This window comes from Micrasema longulum, unplaced genomic scaffold, assembly GCF_059751315.1.
Source record: "Micrasema longulum isolate JH-2025_06_02 unplaced genomic scaffold, ASM5975131v1 h1tg001842l, whole genome shotgun sequence".
NCBI classification, from domain to species: domain Eukaryota; kingdom Metazoa; phylum Arthropoda; class Insecta; order Trichoptera; family Brachycentridae; genus Micrasema; species Micrasema longulum.
In genome coordinates this window covers 280,014-301,358 of record NW_028279016.1, presented here as the reverse complement: position 1 = coordinate 301,358, position 21,345 = coordinate 280,014, and the positions used below count along the sequence as shown (strand labels likewise).

At 34.3% G+C, this 21,345-nt stretch overlaps 1 protein-coding gene across 1 annotated transcript in view; it reads left to right on the top strand.

The window, feature by feature from the left end:
• LOC148273754 (dynein axonemal heavy chain 7-like) overlaps positions 1-19,762 on the top strand; it is a 50,644-nt gene extending 30,882 nt beyond the window's left edge. The window contains 31 exon segments of the mRNA XM_088238225.1: positions 692-864; positions 942-1,083; positions 1,167-1,280; positions 1,375-1,485; positions 1,589-1,777; positions 1,862-2,091; positions 3,467-3,692; positions 5,020-5,202; positions 5,379-5,604; positions 5,742-5,887; positions 5,969-6,164; positions 6,310-6,538; positions 6,619-6,772; positions 6,964-7,097; positions 7,183-7,408; positions 7,564-7,611; positions 7,837-7,978; positions 8,051-8,229; positions 8,313-8,476; positions 8,593-8,798; positions 8,889-9,034; positions 9,120-9,272; positions 9,343-9,472; positions 9,557-9,798; positions 9,889-10,045; positions 10,157-10,323; positions 13,227-13,461; positions 15,021-15,172; positions 16,311-16,448; positions 17,426-17,569; positions 19,321-19,762. Of these exon segments, the coding sequence (XP_088094351.1) occupies positions 692-864; positions 942-1,083; positions 1,167-1,280; positions 1,375-1,485; positions 1,589-1,777; positions 1,862-2,091; positions 3,467-3,692; positions 5,020-5,202; positions 5,379-5,604; positions 5,742-5,887; positions 5,969-6,164; positions 6,310-6,538; positions 6,619-6,772; positions 6,964-7,097; positions 7,183-7,408; positions 7,564-7,611; positions 7,837-7,978; positions 8,051-8,229; positions 8,313-8,476; positions 8,593-8,798; positions 8,889-9,034; positions 9,120-9,272; positions 9,343-9,472; positions 9,557-9,798; positions 9,889-10,045; positions 10,157-10,323; positions 13,227-13,461; positions 15,021-15,172; positions 16,311-16,448; positions 17,426-17,569; positions 19,321-19,527 (5,289 nt within the window). The 3' untranslated portion in view covers positions 19,528-19,762.
• Positions 19,763-21,345: the final 1,583 nt, after the last annotated feature.

Below are 21,345 nucleotides of genomic sequence, written 5' to 3'. Positions count from 1 at the left end.
GAAACAAGTGCCAGTGGAATTGAATCCCGTACATTTATTTATTTATTATTATTTAAATTTTTATTCCAGTAAAATGGCTATAAAGTGCAGAGCCAATTCTACCATATAAACATATAAACATGAACATAAATATAAATATAAACAAAAATATAAGAATAAACATAAATATAAACATAAAATAAAATTTTATATTGCAGCACTTATGGTGGTCTTAACAAATCGCGCCATCGCTTGAACAACGGTGATTGGATCCACTCTGCAGTGGCTTGGAGAATTTCGTTATTAGACTTTTTTAGGCGTTCCTATAGGCTCCAGGCTCTTTGGCGAAGCAGGGCAGCGAAGGTGTTTATTCGTCCAGCTGTAAACATTTCAGAGGCACTGCAGTACCTAGGCAATCCGAATAATTGTCGGTATGAGTTGTTATACGTGATCCTTAATTTATTCCACGCTCCTTGCGTATAGTTGTTCCAAAGTTCCGCTGTATACATGGACGTCAAATACGAAGTAAATATGATTTTCTTCACTTCGTTACTGCATTGAAAGAAGCGTCTCGCTAGCATAGAGGCCCTGACATTAATGGCTCTTCTCTGTCTCTCTATGTCCTGATCGTCTTTAGAATTATCATTTAATCTAGAGTTCACGACACTACCACTTGATTAAAAACTAAAATAACAGCATATTTTTATTGCAGATTTCTGAAACAGAATTGAGAAAACTTATGTACTGCGACTTCGCTAATCCTAAACCTGATACCAGATTTTATATGGAGGTTACTGATATGAACCACCTTACTAACACCGTAGATGCCTTTTTGGTAGAATTCAACAGTATGACCAAAAAACCAATGAACTTAGTATTATTTAGGTAAATTCAAATGGTCCATTTTCAAATACAACACTTTTTATGATGAAACGGAAAAATTTACTTACTTAATTTTGTAGGTTTGCTGTAGAACATGTGTCCAGGATTTGTCGCATTGTCGCTCAGCCGAGATCTCACGCTTTGCTGATTGGTCTCGGGGGATCGGGGAGACAGTCACTCTCTAGACTTGCCGCTCATATAAATGACTACGAAATGTTCCAGGTATTATTTTTCATGAAATAGCGGAATTCCGTTGGGCAATTTCAAGAATGACCTTAAAAATTGTTTGTGTTTGGTTTTGCTAGGTCGAAATGAGTAGGCAATACGGACGATTTGAATGGAGGGAGGATTTAAAGACCCTGTTGAAAAAAGCTAGTTTGCCTGATCAACATGTTATATTCTTGTTCATAGAATCTCAGGTAAAAATATCGAGTACCTATTAATTTTTGCAGAAAGTGTACGAATTTATTTATGGAATACTTAAAAATTTTAGATACTTTTACATAATTTTAGATAAAAGAAGAAGGTTTTCTTGAAGATATAAACAACATCTTAAATTCTGGAGAAGTTCCCAATTTATTCTCTTCTGAAGAGAAAGCTGAAATTTGTGAGAAAATAAAAGTGGTAAGTTTTGATTTGACACTTTTTTCCATTAATGTATCAACACAAGTAGTTTCATTTTGGTTTCAAATTTATTGAATAACTAAAACCTGCCCTATTTCTTTAGATTGACAAACAGCGAGACAAGTCACTTCAGACTGATGGTTCACCCGTGGCTCTGTATGGATTCTTTGTTGACATTGTGAGGGAACAACTTCATGTTGTGTTGGCCATGAGTCCCGCTGGAACTTCCTTGAGGACTCGGATCAGGAAGTTTCCAGCTCTGGTCAATTGTTGCACCATCGATTGGTTCCAGGTACCGTCGTCATAATTTTTCTTTCTCAGATAAATTATTATTCGTTACGAGATCATATTGTGTAAAATAAAAATATTTGTGCAGGAATGGCCCCCAGATGCTCTTCTAGCAGTGGCAACTCACTTCCTGGAGGATTTGGAACTATCGGATGTTGAGAGACACACAGCTATAGAGATGTGTCAATTATTTCATGTAAACACACAAGAACTGTCGGAGCAATTTTACATCAGATTGAAGCGTAAAAATTATGTGACTCCAACGGCTTACCTGCAATTGATTTCTTTATTCAAATCACTCCTCACTATGAAAAGGACGTAAGTTACAAATGGATGGTTTTTTGCGAAAATGTGTCAAGCCACAAAAAAAAAACTTAGTTTAAGCATGATTCAAAAGTGATATTCTCACTTTGAAAAAATAGTTTTGTGCGTTTAAACTCCCAAATTTTCTATAATACCTTGATGTGTTAACAAAAAACCAAGCAACTTAACTAAAACAACCCGTTAAGTAATGTAAACTACAATAAATTGTAAAAATAAAACGATATAACACTGCTTTAAGTTGCTTAACGTATTGTTGGGAATTAAGATAACCCCGCAATAGAATTTTTGTTTATTACGGCAGCTAAGTTTTTAAGTTTTTGTAATTTGAGGATTCATATTGTTAGTAAATCCCAATTTATGTTAACCGTCTGGTTTGGAACACAAAGCTTATATTATTTTATTTTTTTTAATTAAAATTTTTCTATTACACAATATTCTACTGATAATTTTACATTTAATAAAAACACATAAATGAAAGATTATATAAAAAAAAAACAAAAAGAGAAATACTTGAGTTAACAACAACTACTCAAATATTTAAATTTTCAGATCATTTCCTAAAAGTCATACATATTTTTTGCCGATAAAAAGGTTATCGAGTTGTGGTAGATTGGGATTTGAACCTCGGACCTTAAGTCCGTGAGTCCACCATACTACCTCGTGGTGTATACATACTTTCCAAAACCAGGTTGTGGTCACGGGACCACAACCCGGTTTTGAAAAGTAACATTTTTTAAAGCATTTTTGAGTTATTGTTATTTAAGGTTTTAAAAAAAAAAAAATATCCTATTTTAATTATTTTAATTTTAAAAAAAATATATATTATCCCACTTTTTTGTAAAATTTTTGTATTAATAAATAAAACATAAAAATTGGACCACTTTTTTGTTCCATCGTGTACCTTAAAGCTAGGGTTTCCTAGGACAGCGGTGCCCGTATTTTAACGGCCGTAGTGAACGGTGATGCGGTGGATAACCGTCGTAACGGTGACTAGAGTGTGGTTTTTTAGGAAAACGGTGTTATCAACACCATTTAACACCTTTTCCCTAGGAAACCACTCTCTAGTCGACGTTACGACGGCTGTCTACCGCATCACCGTTTACTACGGCCGTTAAAATACGGGCACCGCTGTCCTAGGAAACCCTAGCTTAACAGCCAAGCTAAATATTTTTTTAAAAATGCACCTGACGTTAAACATAAATTATCTCATCTCAGTTCGAATTTGGTGTTACTTAACGCATTTTTGCACAACACCACCCATATATCATTATAGATAAATCTCTCGAAAACTATAATAAAAATGCCAGTTTTTTTTTAATTTAACTACATCAATTTGCTTTATTGATAAGTCACGTACAATATTTTGCAGTGAAGTATTGCGAGCAGAGAAACGCTACCTCATTGGTTTGGGTCAGTTGGAAATCGCCGCCAAGTCTGTAGGAGCTCTGCAGTTGGCCCTGGAGAGACTGCAGCCACAGCTGGCGGCGGGAGCTGCAGCCGTAGCTGAAACTGCTGCCAAGGTGTCAGCAGACAAGGTAGCAGTCGCTGTCGTAGAGGCGACAGTGCTTGCTGATCAGGAAGTTGCAGATGGACAGGTTGCATGAAGACTGTTATTTAAAGTTTGCTAGGCTACAGTTGCTCCTGTAAAAAACTACTGCAAATATCGGGCTATAAAATATAATATCAATTCTAAATTAGTAATTTAGAATGGAATAGACCAGCATTTATACATAAACTATAATTCTAAAGCCAAGAGCTAATCGGAAAATTAGAAGATTGAAATATAGTTTGGGAATGTTTGTGTATGATCAGCTCAATGCCTTTCAGGTATTGTACACTGATAACAGAGGAAATTAGAGTTTAGTGGACTGTATGGAAATTGTTACTCACTTTTAAAGTTCTTCCGATTGTTTCTTATTTGGAGCATTTCTCTTTTGCTATAGCACGGATACCGGTATCGTGTAGATGATGACAAACTGTATAATTAAGGCTGTTTATATAACACTAAACTTCACTAATTACGAAATATGCTGACGCATTTTATGATAAAGATTTATCAGAGAGACAACTTTTTACATGTGCCTTGCTCATAGAACGGTAGAAGCAGAAGAATTTGAAATAGGAAGGATTTGGGTAAGAACGGGATATTTAAAGTCTTATATGAGTTGCCATTATAGAAAATGTAAATTCAGTACTTAACAATTTGTAAACGTTAGATCTTTTATCTTCGCAAATTTGACCACATAATCGAATACCGCACACAACTACACTGATTTAGTGTCAGGCATAGAAAAAACATTCACATTCTATCACTTCTTCACAATATGTTGAATAATCCCACTTCACCTGTTTTTCTGAGAGAGCTCTACCAACCTCTATCACAACCCTTTTAAAAACCTTTCACCACTCTTATTTTCTTGCCTCTTCTTTCACAGTAGTAGATGCTTGATTGTGAAATAATCTACCCACTAATGTTAGAGACGCCCTTTCTTTTTGTACATTTAAGTCAAGATTGAAATGTCACTATCTAAATGTTTGAGTTGTTCCTTTCTCCTTCTTCTTTCCTCCCTATCACCTCTCCTCTGCTCTCTTCATAGTAAAATGTGTTTTTAAGTTAATTCCTGGTTGAAATTTTTTGTCTAAAACATAAAAACCAAGAAAAAAAATGTGGAGGAAAAAGTGTATGATTCTGAAGGCTATTCGACCACCAAATGTGTAAAAAATACTATTCCATTTTGTCGAAATGAGGGTTAAATTTCGGATTTCTTAAATTTCCGTATAATAATAACTTTAAAACTGAAACGTCAGCTTAGTCAAAATAAAGTTTTGATAAGAAAAACGGGAAAATAAAATGATCGCAATGAAACAGAATTTGAGTTTTGTGTTGGAAAGTCCAATATTTTTATGATACCTAAATTTCAGGCAAAAGCTGCACAAGCCATTAAAAACGAATGCGATGCTGACCTCGCAGAAGCCATGCCCATTATGAATGCAGCCCTGGCTGCCCTCAATACACTTACACCGGCTGATATTACCTTCATCAAAACCATGAAAAATCCTCCCAAAGCTATTAAATTAGTTATGGAAGCTGTTTGTGTACTGAAAGTGAGTAAACGACAGTAAATAGTATCAGCTCATTTACAAAAATATTTTCTTAACTAGTATTTCTCCATTTTCTAATTTCAATTCCTGTTATGCGAATAGCATCTTATTTACTTTCGAGGTATATCTTATGACGAAAATTTGCTGTTCACAAAAAAACATTTATGTGGATGTTTTAGGATGTAAAACCAGAAAAGGTTCCAAATCCCTCAGGAATAGGAAACGTGGATGATTATTGGGGTCCCTCTAAGAAACTTCTCAATGATATTAAATTTCTGGAGAACCTGCTTTTGTTTGATAAAGACAACATACCCCATGTTGTTATGAAGAAACTGGAGACAACTATTTTGAAAGATGAACTCTTTGTTCCTGAAAAAATGAAACAAGCTTCTCTTGCAGCTGAGGGTATTTTCATCAATATCATTTTATGTATTCTGTCATTAGTAAATAAGTGCAAAAAAATACCAGTCAAATGAATAATAATGGTTACATTCTTGTGTGTTAAATAGAAATATATATGCTAAGAAATTTTATTATTTTAGGAATGTGTAAGTGGGTGATAGCTATTTCTAAGTACGACAAGGTGGCTAAAGTAGTAGGGCCCAAGAAAGCTGCCCTGTCTGAAGCTCAAAATGTCTATAATACTGCTATGGCTGCCCTCGCTATCAAGCAAGCACAACTAAAACAAGTAAACTTACTCAGTTTTTTTGTCGCAATTTATCGAACTTTTTTTCTAAAAACTTTTAATTGGTATTTTTAATTTCCTAAGGTTCGAGATAAACTAGCTGTGTTGGAAGAAGCTTTGGCTGAGCAGAATCGACAACTGAAGGCACTAGATGATGAAGTAGAACTGTGTGCTAATAAACTGATGAGGGCGGAGATGCTCCTTAGTGGTTTGGGTGGAGAGAAAACTCGTTGGACTGCAGCTGCCAAGAATTTGAGGGAGAGTTATGGTCTCCTGACAGGTAGACATATTTATATTTATTTGTGTTAAAAGTTTAATATTACCAGAAATACAGATTTTTAGGTAGTTCACTACTAATGAACGTCAATATGTTTTGTATGTATGTTTAAAATATCAAAATGATGCAAAAACTCGGTCTTCAACAGGTGATGTGTTGATAGCCGCTGGGGTGATAGCATACTTGGGGCCTTTTACAGCAATTTTCCGTCAAACTCGTATAACTGGTTGGTCTGAACAGTGCACCAAATTTGGGCTATACTGTTCTCCCCACTTCAGAATGATCGATATCCTTGGGAACCCTGTGACTATTCAGCAGTGGAACATAGACGGACTACCTGCTGATGATTTCAGTATCGAGAGTGCCATTATTATCAAGTAGGTACCATATGATGTTATTATTTTGACTTTTGGTTTTCTTAAAATGTAACTTATAAAATGTCCGTTATATTGTCAAGGTCGGCAACTCGATGGCCTCTGATGATAGATCCCCAAGGTCAAGCTAATCGTTGGGTGAAAAACATGGAAAAGAAATTTCATCTCAATATTGTCAGGCTGTCTCAAGCTGACTTTGCGAGGGTGCTGGAAAATGCGGTCCAGTTTGGACAGCCGGTAATTTTTCATTGCATTTCATTATTTTGATACATTAAGTTCTTAGAACTAAAATAACTGGATACTCTCAGGATTTGAAAATTTATTTTTGTATATTTCCACAAAATATTTTTTTCCAACTGTTAGCAAAAGTAATATAAAACAATGATTTTGAAATAAAAGCGAATGATTGAATAAACTCTGTCTTCTAGGTGATCCTGGAAAATGTTGGTGAGGAGCTGGATCCGATGCTCGAACCACTTTTGCAACAGCAAACTTTCAAACAGGGTGGAGCTACTTACATCAAACTTGGTGACAATATTGTTGAGTACAATAAAGATTTTAGGTATTGAAAAGTTTTATCAATATTCTATTCTATATTGGGTTTAAACAATACAACATTTATTAAGATTTGTACAATATCAATGCAGATTCTACATCAGCACCAAGTTGCGTAATCCTCACTACATGCCGGAGGTGGGTGTCCGCGTGACTCTCGTGAACTTCATGCTGGGTACCGATGGGTTGGCTAGCCAGCTGTTGGCCAGGGTAGTGGCGCAGGAGAGGCCGGAGCTGCAGCAGGCCAAGACGGACCTCACCACACAAGGAGCCGAGCACAGGAGACTGCTACAGGAGATAGAAACCAAAATATTAACAGTAAGACTCCGATCAATCAATTCATGACATCTAGTACCATCAATATTGTCAAGCTAAAAAACTTACAGCACAAGATGACTTGTCTCCGGTAATTAAATTTAATACTTTTTGCTTTTAAGTTTTTTATTCGTGTTATTTAAAACAAACTGTTGTAGGTACTCTCAACATCTGAGACTCTTTTGGAAGATGAAGAAGCAGTTCAAGTAATTATATTTTCTATAATATTACAATATTTAGGTATGACCGCAGTTGATTGTTTTGGAAAACAAATGTTCTATATGAATTTGTTTACACAACCGAGAATTTTTCACCTTTTCCTTTACATACGAGTAATATCGTGAATTAAAAAAAATATATATCAATATTTTCATTTGGTAACAAAATACGAGTCTTCTTATTAGATTACATTTAATCTAATTTCATTTTAGATTTTGAACTCATCTAAATCAACTGCTAACGAAATAAGCGAGAAGCAAGTTGTGGCCGCTGAAACAGAAAAGCAAATTGACAAAGCAAGAAAAGAATACGAACCAATTGCTGAACACGCTACTATATTATTTTTCTTAATTGGTGAGTGAACTTCAAATTACAATTACTAAATGCATTATCTTCCTGAACCTTTGATGCCTTTTTTTATTTTAGAAAGTCTTTCTAACATCGACCCCATGTATCAATATTCCTTGGGTTGGTTCGAAGCACTCTATTCTGCCGCGATAGACAATACAGAAAAAGTTGATAACATTACTGAGAGGTTATTGGACTTAAGGCAATACTTCACCTACTCTTTGTATGCAAATATCTGTCGTAGCTTATTTGAGAAGGTAAATACAAGAGTATTTCCTAAATTTTAATAAGTATTTATGCTTTGGAATTGACAGGAATTTTATTTGTTTTATTTTTTAAGGATAAGCTAGTTTTCTCTTTGCTTCTGACCGTAACAATAATGTTACATGAAAAAAAAGTGAATCTAACGGAACTCATTTTCCTATTGGCCGGAGGATCACCAAAAAGTGTTCCCAAATGTCCCGTTGATTTTCTTTCCCCCTCTGCTTGGATGGAAGTATGCAAGTAAGGATTCACTGTAAAGTTTTTATTGTTATGCAATAACATATTGTTACCAACGTTGAAAACCGTAACCTCTTATTAAACAATAAGCCAAATAAAATTTGAAACTCAATTTTTAGACTGAGTGAATTTAAAGACTTTCATGGGATTGAAACCTCCATAGCCGAAGACGAATCTTGGGTGGATTATATCAATTTACCAGAACCACAAGAATTTCCTTTTCCCGCTCCCTGGGATACCAAAATTACGCCATTTCAGCAATTACTTGTGATGCGATGCATCAGGCAAGATAAAATGGTACCGGCTGTTCAAGTATTTGTAGAAAGTAAGGATCTACTTTATTAATTTAATACTGCCCCTTTAATGTAATAATTAGAAATAAAAATATACTATTAAAATTTGTTGTTATTTTCAGAAACCATGGGGGTGAGATATGTAGAGCCACCATTATTTGATCTGCCTTCATCATACTCCGATTCTCACTGCTGCATCCCTTTATTATTTGTATTGACACCAGGATCAGACCCTATGGGAACTCTATTTAAATTTGCCGATGATCAGGTAAAAAATTTTCTTCTACATATTGTATTTACTAATTATATATTCAAAGTAAGAGTACTAAACCGTGAGAACTCCCTTTTTCTAGGGTTTTGGCTCGTCCAGGTTATTTTCTTTGTCTCTAGGCCAGGGTCAAGGTCCTATTGCTGTGAAAATGATAGACGAAGGCATGAGATGTGGAAACTGGGTTATATTACAGAATTGTCACTTGGCAAAGAGTTGGATGCCCATGTTGGAAAAGGTAACGTGCGAACAATTTTTTTATCCTCACTCAATCTTCACTATCAATATATTTAAAAAAAACTTTTCAGATTTGTGAAGGTTTACAACCAGATTCAACACACCCTGACTTCAGATTATGGTTGACCTCATATCCGAGCGAAGATTTTCCTGTTTATGTTTTACAAAACGGTGTCAAAATGACGAATGAACCACCAAAAGGTGAACAAAATATCGTGTTTACAATAAAAATTATTTCAAAATATGCCGCTACTCTGGAATGGTTTCAAATTATTTGTTTTTCAGGTTTAAGGGCGAATATTGTGCGGTCGTATCAAAGTGATCCGATTTCCAATCCTGAATGGTTCGAGGGGAACAAACAGCCGGAGAACTTTAAGAAACTCCTTTACGCTCTGTGCTTTTTCCACGCCGTAGTCCAGGAGCGGAGGCAGTTTGGTCCTTTAGGGTGGAACATCCCTTATGAGTTTAATGAAACGGATCTCAGAATCAGCATCACCCAACTAAACATGTTTTTAAATGAGTATGACGTGGGTGAAATTTCATATTTCAAATATGGTACCGAGGTTTTTTAATGAAGTGTGATTATGGACAAATACACAATTTGTGTATTTTTACAGGACGTGCAGTATGTAGCCCTGAGGTACCTGACTGGAGAATGTAATTACGGGGGAAGAGTAACTGATGATTGGGACAGAAGATGTCTGAACACAATTCTCAGACAGTTCTACAATCCTCAACTCGTCACTGACCCAGCTTATGTGATTGAACCAACAGGTATTAAAACAACATATTGAAGGCTTCCAAAATTCTTAAAAACAGTTTTTTTATAATGTACTCGTATTATTTATTTTTTTGCCTTATTCGCATGTTTTTTTATGTGATCAGGAACCTACTATGTGCCACCAGTAAAGGAGCATGGAGAGTTTATAGGATTCACTAGAAGTCTCCCCATCACTGCGCCTCCTGGAGTTTTTGGGATGAACGATAATGCGGACATCACCAAGCATTATAGGGAGGCTGAACAGCTGCTAGGAACGGCGTTACTCACTCAGGTTTATGCCTTTACTAATATACCGTCTACCAACTGTAAGAAACAACTAGGTAAATAAAAATGAATTGATTAGGCTATTTTGTTTTTTTTTTTACTTCAGTTAGTAAATATGGATTTTCGTAGTACAATCTAATTTTCTTAATGTTTTCGAAATTACAGAAATGATTTTCAATATATTAGAATAAAAATTATAAAACGAGCTCCCTTTCTAAACACGAGCATTGTACTCCATTAGAGATGTCGCACATAAACAATATTTTGAGCTTGTCCCGTAAACAAGTACTGGAATTTATTGTCTTTATATGTTGGTGTAGCACATATTTAAGTTTATTTGTGCAAACCTTATCTCCACATTAAAAAAACAGCTGTTATTTGATATATAAAAAACCCCCTCCTCCACTCTACATTTTTTCCTCATCACTAACCTTCTTATAGTGCTCTTGTTTTATTTTCTGATTTAATATTTTATGTTTTACTCTTAATTATGTAATATCACTATAATTGTGAAAAACCCAGAAAACTTATTGTGCGTCTTAACGGCCGTGAAAATCTAAGAAGTTTGATCATTTTAAAGTAATAAAGATTTATGAAATACTGTCCAGTAAAAAAAAATTTTTTTTGATATTTATTAGTAGCAAAAAAAAAACTTTTGAATTTGCAATTTTAATTTCCCGCAAAAACGGTGATTCCATTGGCCACGCCCTTAATACGTCACGATTCCTGTTTATTTGTTCCTGCCATTGATATTTGTCTAGAACAATTTCACAAATCTTGACGTTACAACAACCACGTTACAACAACTGTTACAACCGTTACAACAACTACGGCGCGTTTTTCTACAAACGTATTTTTATTGAATTTATTTTTTACATTTATGTATGAAAACATTTCTCCACAATATCCATATTGATTTTGAAAATACAATTAATTATTGTAAATCCATTTCATATATTTTTATCGGTATTCGTAGTATGTGATATTTCCCTATTGTCTAAATATCATCTAACAGTTATTTTATTTTCATGCTCTCATAATTTAGGATAGAACTGTAAGTATTTAGTCATATGCATTTAATTAATATAATATTAAATAAAAATTTGCATAAATAACCACTCAACTTTTTTTCATTTCATTTGCACTAACCTTTGTGTTCATAACTATCATTATTTTGCCCTGTGAAAGTCATCCAAAACAAATTACAATCATTTAAAAACTTTTCATGTCTAAAGGATCTCATGGAAAAATTTGAGGTATGTATTGTTTTTTATAATGTTTATTTGTGATATCAAATTTTCCTAACATGTTGACATTGAATAGGGTATTTTCACAAGTCGGGAATAATATTAAAAACATTAAATATATTTAGAGTGGATTTTTACAATTTAAAAGATATAATTATTAATGCATTCAAAACAAGTTATCATTTATAATTTTCGGGTATAAAAATGAGCACTTACAAAACGGCTCGCAGTTGGCATCACGTCATTTTGACGTCATGAGATATGACTGCCGACTGCGCTTCTAATAAACATTGCGTACAAGTTTGGTGCCAAAATGTCATACGTGCCGTTTGTCCCACAAGGCGCGAAACATCTAGCTTTCGAGTAATTTAAAAAATGCATAATTTAAACCTTTGGAGAAAATTTACCCGACGTCGCACAACATAAATATATTATCGTTACCTTAGTATTTTTATGTTTATTTAAAAAAATTAATGATAAAACACCGTGAAAAGACCCCATTAAGAAATTTAATAATGCAAGATCAAACGTTAATCACATAAAACAGTTCCGAAGTTTATTAAAACCAATAGAATGCATGGACATGGAAATTATGTTTGGAGCATAACATTCTTAAATTGCCCTCCTCGGCTTCTCTGGTATGACACCATCCTTTTGTTGAAACTTTCTATGACACTTTGACATAATTGTGGCTCTATCTCACCAATATGCCGGATTTCTTTATTATTTAGGTCAGGAATTGTTGCTGGCTTATTGACATACACTTTGGCTTTCAAAAATCCTAAAAAAACGTCCAGCCATGTCTGATCACTTGAATTTGGCGGCCAATTGATGTCTCTATTTGGAGAAATAATCTGACCTCTGAACTAAGGTCACAGTAGAGCCATTGTTTCATTCGCTGTGTGGTAGCGGCATCATTTTGTTGAAACCACATATTGTTGGCATCCATATGATACAAAAAGTTGTGCTCATGTCACGATAACGCTTACCATGCATCGTAAACGTTTGGTCCCACTAATTTTCGAAAGAAATACGGTCCGATGACTTTGCCTGTCCAAAACCCGCACTAAACTGTGAATTGTTGATTTTTTTGTCAAAAATTTGGATTTTCAGATGCCCAAATGCGGCAGTTCTGGTTATTAACGAATCCATTTAGATGAAAATGTGCCTCATTGATGAAGATGATTTTCTTGGAAAAACAGCAGTTAGAGTTTCTCCAGAATCCAATAGGTGAACGTACGGCACTGCAGATGCTCCATTATTAATTTCCCATATCTCTAGAGATGTCATTTGTCAAATATGACGTATCTCTAAATTTGACGAACAAAAATGGCGCACGATTCAAATCGTACAACTCATAATGTGCCACCCTTTAAAAATAAATAGTAATGTCATTGCCAGGCTATTTTCCCTTAAAGATAGGCAAAGCGAAATAGGTCTAATCTGACATACTCGTATATAATAAACATTTATACCTTTTTTCACTTTCATACATCTTGTCGTGCATGCCCATCGGTTGTTTTTGCTTTTGACCTCACCAAGCTTAAGTCATTTCACATTATCACGTGATAGATTTTAGATAAAAAATTGTTTTGTAAATAGAAGACATCTAATTTTCATATAACTTTTATGTTTAAATATATCTACCTTAAAATGTGTTAAGGAAACTATGTCCGCTGGTGGTGGAATAACACCGGAAGAACAAGCGATGGCCCTCGCCCTGGAGGTAATAGCTCGCCTGCCTAAGCAAGTTCTCACGGGGACATCTCACGAGGGAGATATTGAAGCCTCTCAGATGACTCCCCTGTCCATTGTAGTTGTGCAGGAGGCTGCTCGATATACCAGACTGCTCAACGTCATGGCCTCCAGTCTGAAGGCTGTCGTGGGAGCTGTACAAGGTGATATTGGTGGAGACACTTTACTTGTCATGCCTTGCTAGCAAAAATGGTTTACGGTGATAGAGGCATTAAAAATAGTAAATGTAAATTCTGAATAAACGCGAATCTTTTGAAAACTAAGAATATTTGAAATAAATAAATTAAGCGTTTATTAAAGCTTGAAATTTGTGTTTGCATTGTGCGGCTCTGAATAGAGGCTACAAGATCTTTAAAACGGATACTGGTAAGATAAGGCTTTCAATGCACAAAAGTAAAATAATGGTTAACCTAGGGGCATTAATTTGTATTTATTTGTTTTGATTGGCATTCATTTTTTGTACATTGTAATCTTATTCTAGATTAACAGATAATTTATTATGCAAACAAACAAATCATCACGCTGTTTCTCTTTGGGGGTAGGCAGAGAGAAAAGAACGCCGCATCGCTCCGTCTTTACAAACAGACCTCGCTTTCTCTGCATTCATACATCTTCTCATGCACGCACGACAATTATTCCGATTTTTCCATGTCCCTCTTGAAGTACTAATTTGTTGAATTTGGAATGTCATGTCTTTCCAGGTCCTCCTTGTATTCTACATCCATCAAAATTCTTCTACCGTTCTTTCGCCCTATATGTCCAAATTATCGTAGTACTACTCTCTTGATTTTGCCGATAAAGCTTGTCTCAGCTTTATATGTATAATTCACGGATTTCGACATTTTTTATGCACCTTATCATACACAGTTTTACCATTAATTCACCTGTAATATCATATTTTGATAGCATTCATCCCACTTTTATCCTTCTTTTTTCCTGCTCCATGCTTCACTCTTACACATTAGGGTTGTCACCAGAACTTCATTGTGAACCGTTTATTTTTTCCTACGACAAATATTGCATTTATTAATTATTATCTAATCAATAAATTAACATATTACAACAGAGATGAAGAACATTTAAGAGAAGGTAATATTGAAGTCCAGGCATCTACAGGGCTTATGACCTGTCAATGGCTGGTTTAAGTGGCCACTTTACACACTGTGTAACATTCACAATTCTGCCTATATTTGAACATCTATATTCCTTCAATTCTTTCATCTGTTGATGTTTGTGAAGTTCTTTTGTGAAGTTTCTCTTAAATGTTCTTCATCTCTGTTGTAATATGTTAATATAAACAGCTCCCCAGGGAGTTGAATCCAATCCTTGTCAACAAAAATTTGAACAAACTCAAAATATTGTTAATCAATAAATGGTGTAAATACAGTATATCTGTATAGAACAGCGATAAATTGGCGGCCATTAGGCGTTTTTTTGAGACGTATTTTTAACAATTTTATTTAAAAAATTATAAATGAAAACATTTTTCCATAATGATTTTAAAAATACAATTGATTTCGCACATTTTTAACGGTATTCGTCGTATGTGATATTTCCTTATTAATTAATTTTATTTAAATAATAAGTAGGTTGTTCGTCAATTTTTATTTTTTTAAAGTTACGTATAATAACAATAACATTGTTGAGCAATTTTTAAGTATTTTAATTTCATTGATTTATAAACTTTGCGCTTATTTTGTAGGGGTTAGTGTGCTGACTGAATCCACTGAGGAAGTATTGACAAGTATGGTGCGAGGAAAAATACCAGCCCTCTGGGCCAAGAGTAGTTACCCGTCACTCAAACCTTTTTCCAGCTATGTTGAAGACTTCCTACAGAGAATGTTTTTCCTTCAGGTAATATTTCTACAAATTAGTGTTATTTTTGTGATATGTCAGCAAAAAAGAGTTTTAATAATAATAACAGTAAAAATTATAATATTAAACGGTGTCCCATAGTACTTATTACAAATATCTACCACAAACGTATTTTTTTTATCATCGCCCCCCTTTCCGCACCTAATGATGCATAGGGCACTGCACTGGTAACCCAAATACTGCATAGTTCGATCACATGTTACGTGAAGGTAAGGTTAGTGTATGCTTTAAGAGTGAAGTGATGACATGGAATGAAATACTGCAGTTGAAAAAAAAAAACAATATTTCACATCCACCCGGCCAGGAATCGAACCCGGGACCTTATTTAGGACGAGATAGTAGCTTTCGAGTCAAAATTACTTGTTCAAGGTTTTGGTTCTATTTTTTTTATTTAAATTTTTTTAACATTCATTTAATTCCCGCCAAAAAACTTTTTTTTTCGCAGGGATTTCTCCCTTTAACTATTTAAGTATTAAGTAACATAATACAAAGTACACATAAAAAATCTCAAATAAGTATATCTACAAAATAAAAGTAAATCATGTATTTTTTTTGATACCGAAATATAATATATAAGAAAATAATAAAACTTTTTTGAACATTGTTTTAAACTGAGGTTTTCTTTTTTATTTTAAACGCTAAACTTAGAATTTAAGAAAAAGATTTTTAAAACAAATAAAACTCTATTTTTTTAAATTACTTTTCTTTATTTCGTCTGGGAGTTTATGGCCTGGTCCTCTCTCCATTCGCATTTAGAGCTCTTTTTTCTGTGAAATTTCATTTCACTTTTTGGCGCGTTTTATACTTATGGGATATCGGCGTTTTGTAGAAATGTATAAAGTCCTCTGTTACCAGGCGATAGCATATCATTTTTTGTACGGTTAAAACTTTACACAATGCGAAAAAAAATTCGTAGTAATTTTACAAGTAGTCATATTGATTTTTCTTGCTAACATTTTTAGGACTTTAATTTGTATTTTTTTTTATCCTATTTGTATACGTTTTAAATGTAAGCCCGTAACAACTCACTCCATATGATATGATTGACTCTTTGATTGAGTATTTTTAATGATTATTAATATTACCATTTAAAAACTGATGATATGTTTGATTTCAGCACTGGCACTCACACGGACCACCGATAGTTTTCTGGCTCTCAGGATTCTACTTCCCCCAAGCTTTTCTAACCGCAGTGCAGCAAAGTTATGCCAGAAAGTACAAAATACCTATTGATCAATTGGCATTTGACTATCTGGTAAGACATTTTGATTTTTTTTCAAATTAAATTGAAAACATATACATAATTTTATATAATATTCCCAAGGAGTTTTTGTAAAAAGCTCATTTAGGGACATGCTGATAACAATATTTATTTACAGATGTTTTTATATTTCAAACTATAGTAGGGCCAATTTAATAGGTCACATTTGACATTTGTCGGATTTAGATTCATAGTGAGGTGACCTGCTTAAAAACATCGATTAAAGTTAATGAATCAATTCGGACTTCTAACATAATATATGTGAATTGAATTCAGTTACTATGAAAAAGTACTTATAGGTACTGTAATTTTATTTTTAAAACCATAAGTCAAATCCCTGTCCCATTATTACTTTCTATCGTAAATTTAAGGAACAAAATAAGATTAGTACATAATTTAACAAAATTATCGACATTCGATTTTTCTGGGTAACATCCCTAGTGTTTAAAAAGAAAAAGGGTTCACTGATGCAACATTGTAACGACGTTTAGAACAGAAAAAGTTTATTATGTTTAGAATGGTTTATTAGTGAAAGTAAATCGTAAAATTACCTTCTTTTGTCGTTATTACAATAAATATGTAATCGCAATTGAAAAAAGTTAAGCAATTGTGCAGTTCTAAAGTCGAAAAAATAAAAAATATTTTATTACCGCCCTTACAATGTTATGTTGTCGAATTTTGATGAAGTGTCAAATGTGACCTATTAAATTGGCCCTACTATAGGTATACTATTATTTACAAAATTAGAATAAAAAAATATGATAGACTACAAATTAAAAGGGTATGAAAAATATTTAAAAATAACAAAATAAACATACAAGGTATGGAAATAAATTCAAAATGATGTATTCATTATACAATTTAAAAATCAAAATCATACAGTTAAATTTTCTTCCACTTAATTTAACTTTTTAAGATGTCTCTAGAATGTTGAATTTTCTATTTCGAAAAGCTATATTCTTTTTTTTAAGGTCCAGGACGAAACTGATTATGAAGAGAACCCACCGGAGGGTTGTTATATCAAAGGTTTGTTCTTGGAAGGTGCTCGCTGGCGAAAGGAAGGCCACGTTATAGACGAAGCATTACCCAAGGTTTTGTATGATGCATTTCCAATTGTGAGTTCATTTCCAATATTATGGCTTTTAAAACCACAACGGACATGAAATATTTGACGTAGCTTTTGGCGGATGGTAACATATTAATTTATGGTCCGAAATTACACGATGGGGCAATATGAAATTCAATTCAACTCATTTATTTAAAAATTACAAATACAGGTAAACGTCGTTTTGCGCCGGTTCGATTTACGCCGATTGGTGCCGGCGCGCGTGGGATTCCCCGGTTCGGCCGACACCAGACGACAATAGGCGCCGCGCGCTGCGATTTTAATAGCAGACACATTTTTACACTTTATTTTATTCTATTACCGTGTCCGCGAGCAGCCTGTTGTGTGTGTGAAATTGTAGAGTTAGTTTTCGTTTTGTTTTTAAGAAAAATAAAAAGGTATGATTTTATTTTTTATTATTTTTATTATTAAAATTAAAAGAATATTCAAATATATGTAGTTGCTATGATTCTGCAAGAAAGGAAGCAACAATCAAAGCAAATGAAATTGGATGCTTTATTAAAAAAAGTGTGAGAATTTAATTTAGTACCGACGAACTGGTGAGTTAGTATTTATTATAAAAAAACATTATTTATATCAAGAGATTATTATTTATTTTGTAAACGAATTTAAACTGTATTTATTAAATACATTTATAATTTATTTGGAATATGTAAGATACGTATTAATAAACATGTTAGATGGTTCTTAGAATTTCGACACGGAACCTAACCTTATATCTTCCCATTATATTTGTGATCATTTTACGCCGTTTTTTTTTACGCCGGTGTCTCTCGGAACGGAACCCCGGCGTAAAATGACGTTTACCTGTACATGACAAACATACATTCAATACGTACATATCATAAAAAAAGAAAAAAATTCACGAATGAGACTAATGTCAAAGTAGTAGGAGAATCCTGCTCCGGAAACCCCTTTGGATACAAAGAACTGATCAATATCCATAGCGATGTTGTTCAGCATACAGCGGTTACCCTTCCAACAGGCATAACCATCGGCAGGTTGGCCCTGTTTATCGAAATATGAAACAATCTAATATGAAAGTAATTATCAGGATCATACAAACAAACGCTCATCATAATCTCAGGATTATCGACCATACCGCGCAACAGTCGATAATTTTTTTTTGTCAAATACACATCCTTTCTAGTCTCTAAACTGTTGCAGCTATGCATACCCTGGAGAAACTCGGTCGGGCAGAGCCAAGGATAATACCCGCACTCTCTCATGTAGAGATATCTCATAAACTTCTATTGGATTTTCTCTATCATAAGATAGAACTTCAGTTCATGAGGCCCCCAAATCATCGAGCCATCTCAAGTCTACTTCGCACCGAGGCCGAGGAGTTGTAAGGAGTTCTTAGTACGCGGGTATTTTCAAAAACCCTGGCAGTACGCAGAACGAATCCTAACATCTTAAATGCATTACCACTGATTGCCTCTATGTGTTCATGAAATGTCAGGGTACTCACAAATCTAACGCCCAGATCCTTAACATTTGATGTTCGTATCAGATTCTGGTCATTCATTTTGTAGCGAAAAAACAGAGTTTTTGGGCCCAAGTGAAAGACGTGACCGAAAACTTAACCATTAAACCTAAATTTGTTACGCCTTTTCCATTCACATATATTAAATATATCCGTTTGAAAAAGACAAAAATCGTCCAAAGTTATTACCTTTAAGAAAAGATTTAATAATAGTGTTAGCAGTTGAAATATAAAATAATACATACTTATTACAGATTTGGCTGGTTCCAATGAAGCGTGACGATATTCCTACAGGCGTATTCTATGTTTGCCCCCTGTACAAGACGGGAGACAGGAGGGGCATCCTGTCCACAACGGGCCACTCTACCAACTACATCCTCTTCATGCGCCTCCCCACAGTACAGCCACCGGACCACTGGGTCATGCGGGGAGTGGCGCTCTTGAGCCAACTTCCATACTAAACAATGCACTATCTATGTTTGCCCCCTGTATGAGACGGAAGACACGAGGAGTATCCTGTCCACTACTGGCCACTCAACCTCATATCTTCTTCATGCGTCTTCCCACAAGATCCCAGACCACTGGGTCATGCGGAGAGCGGCGATCTTGAGCCAACTTTCTTTTTTAACATTACACCATTTATGTTTGCCCTCTGTACAAGTAATATTTTTAATAATTTCATTTGCATGAATGAAAATCGCCTCTTTTAATAAAAATAAAAATATGTATTTTTTTATCTTTGTACTACAAACTCTGTTTTTGGCTATGTGAGTTATTTATTTTTTAAATGATTATATTTTTAAACATTAAAAAAACCGTTTGTCTTATATTTGTTTATTGATAAAATTTTTGTAAACAAAATGTAATTTGTTTTTTTTTTTTTTGTGCCTACTTTGTACCATAAATATGAAAGTTATTACTCAAAACTCCCTACCCCTCCACCGCTTGCGTCCTGAAATATTTCATTATACAGGATGTCCGGTGGTAAATTGCATACTTAAAACGTTATAACTTTTAAACGCACGCAGCTAGAAGAATTGGGAGTTTGGCGTTTTAATTTAAAAAATACGGTTTTATTTATTTAAAAAAAACAGTTTTTGTAAGAACTGCATTGTTTCGCTATCGAGGAGTAATTAAAATACCATTTTTGCTAACTGCGAAGCTGGCGCAACGCAAATTCTTTAAAAGTTACAATATTTGCGGAATAAGTTACGTGCCTTGAATAAAATAAATGCGAAGTTGAGTTGACAGATAAAAGGCTTCAGAAACAGTTGCAAACAGTCGTTGGCAAAGCCAAGCTTCACCTGCATCGTCTGCGTCTGATGATAAGGTCTAAAACTATTATTTTACTTTGGGTGAAAGATCGGCTTGCTTTTGCTATCGACGGTTGACATTTGTTGATTTTTCAACACCGAGTCACTTCCGCGTTAGACCTTATCATCAGACGCAGACGAAACGGATGAAGCTTGGCTTCGGTGACGAGTGGTTAAAACTGTTTCTGAAGCCTTTTTTTTAACTGTCAACTCAATTTCGCATTTATTTTATTCAAGGCACGTAACTCATTCAACTTTTACAGAATTCGCGCTGCGCTAGCGTCAAGGTAAGCAAAAATCGTATTTTAATTATGCCGCGATTGCGAAACAACATAATTTTTACATAAGATGTTTTCTGTAAGAAATAAATCAGTAATTTTGTGATTAAAATCCATACTCCAAATTCTTCTAGCTGTTTTTGTTTAAAATTTATAACGGTTTTAATTATGCAATGTATCACCGGACACCTATATAATTAAATATCTCAAAACGCAAGCGGTGCAGGGGACGAGAGTTTTGAGTAATAATTAAGTACTACATCTAGAATACATGTACAAAAAATCAGCTGGTTATGCAACATTTTGTGTTTATGGCTATTTTTGATCTGATATTCATGGGCGTAATAATTTTAATGCAAAGGCGTATTTATCCGTTTGTTTTCACGTGACAACGGAGCAACCGATCATCGTCATTTTAAACATAAATATTGCCAGAGAGCTGAGAAGTGTCATGGCTTTCTTTTCATCCCGAAAAAAAATTTCGCTCTTTCGGAAAAATCTTTGTGAAATAATGAATTCATATTAAATCAGAAAAACGATGCTACGTTGCCATAGACTGACAGATCGGCGTTTTTTATGTAGCGATAGTTGGAGGATCGGCAATCGATACGTGCTACTTTTTATCCCGAAAATCATACCATGCCATCGGGATAATTTTTATTGTTAAATTACAAAAGTAAACTACAAA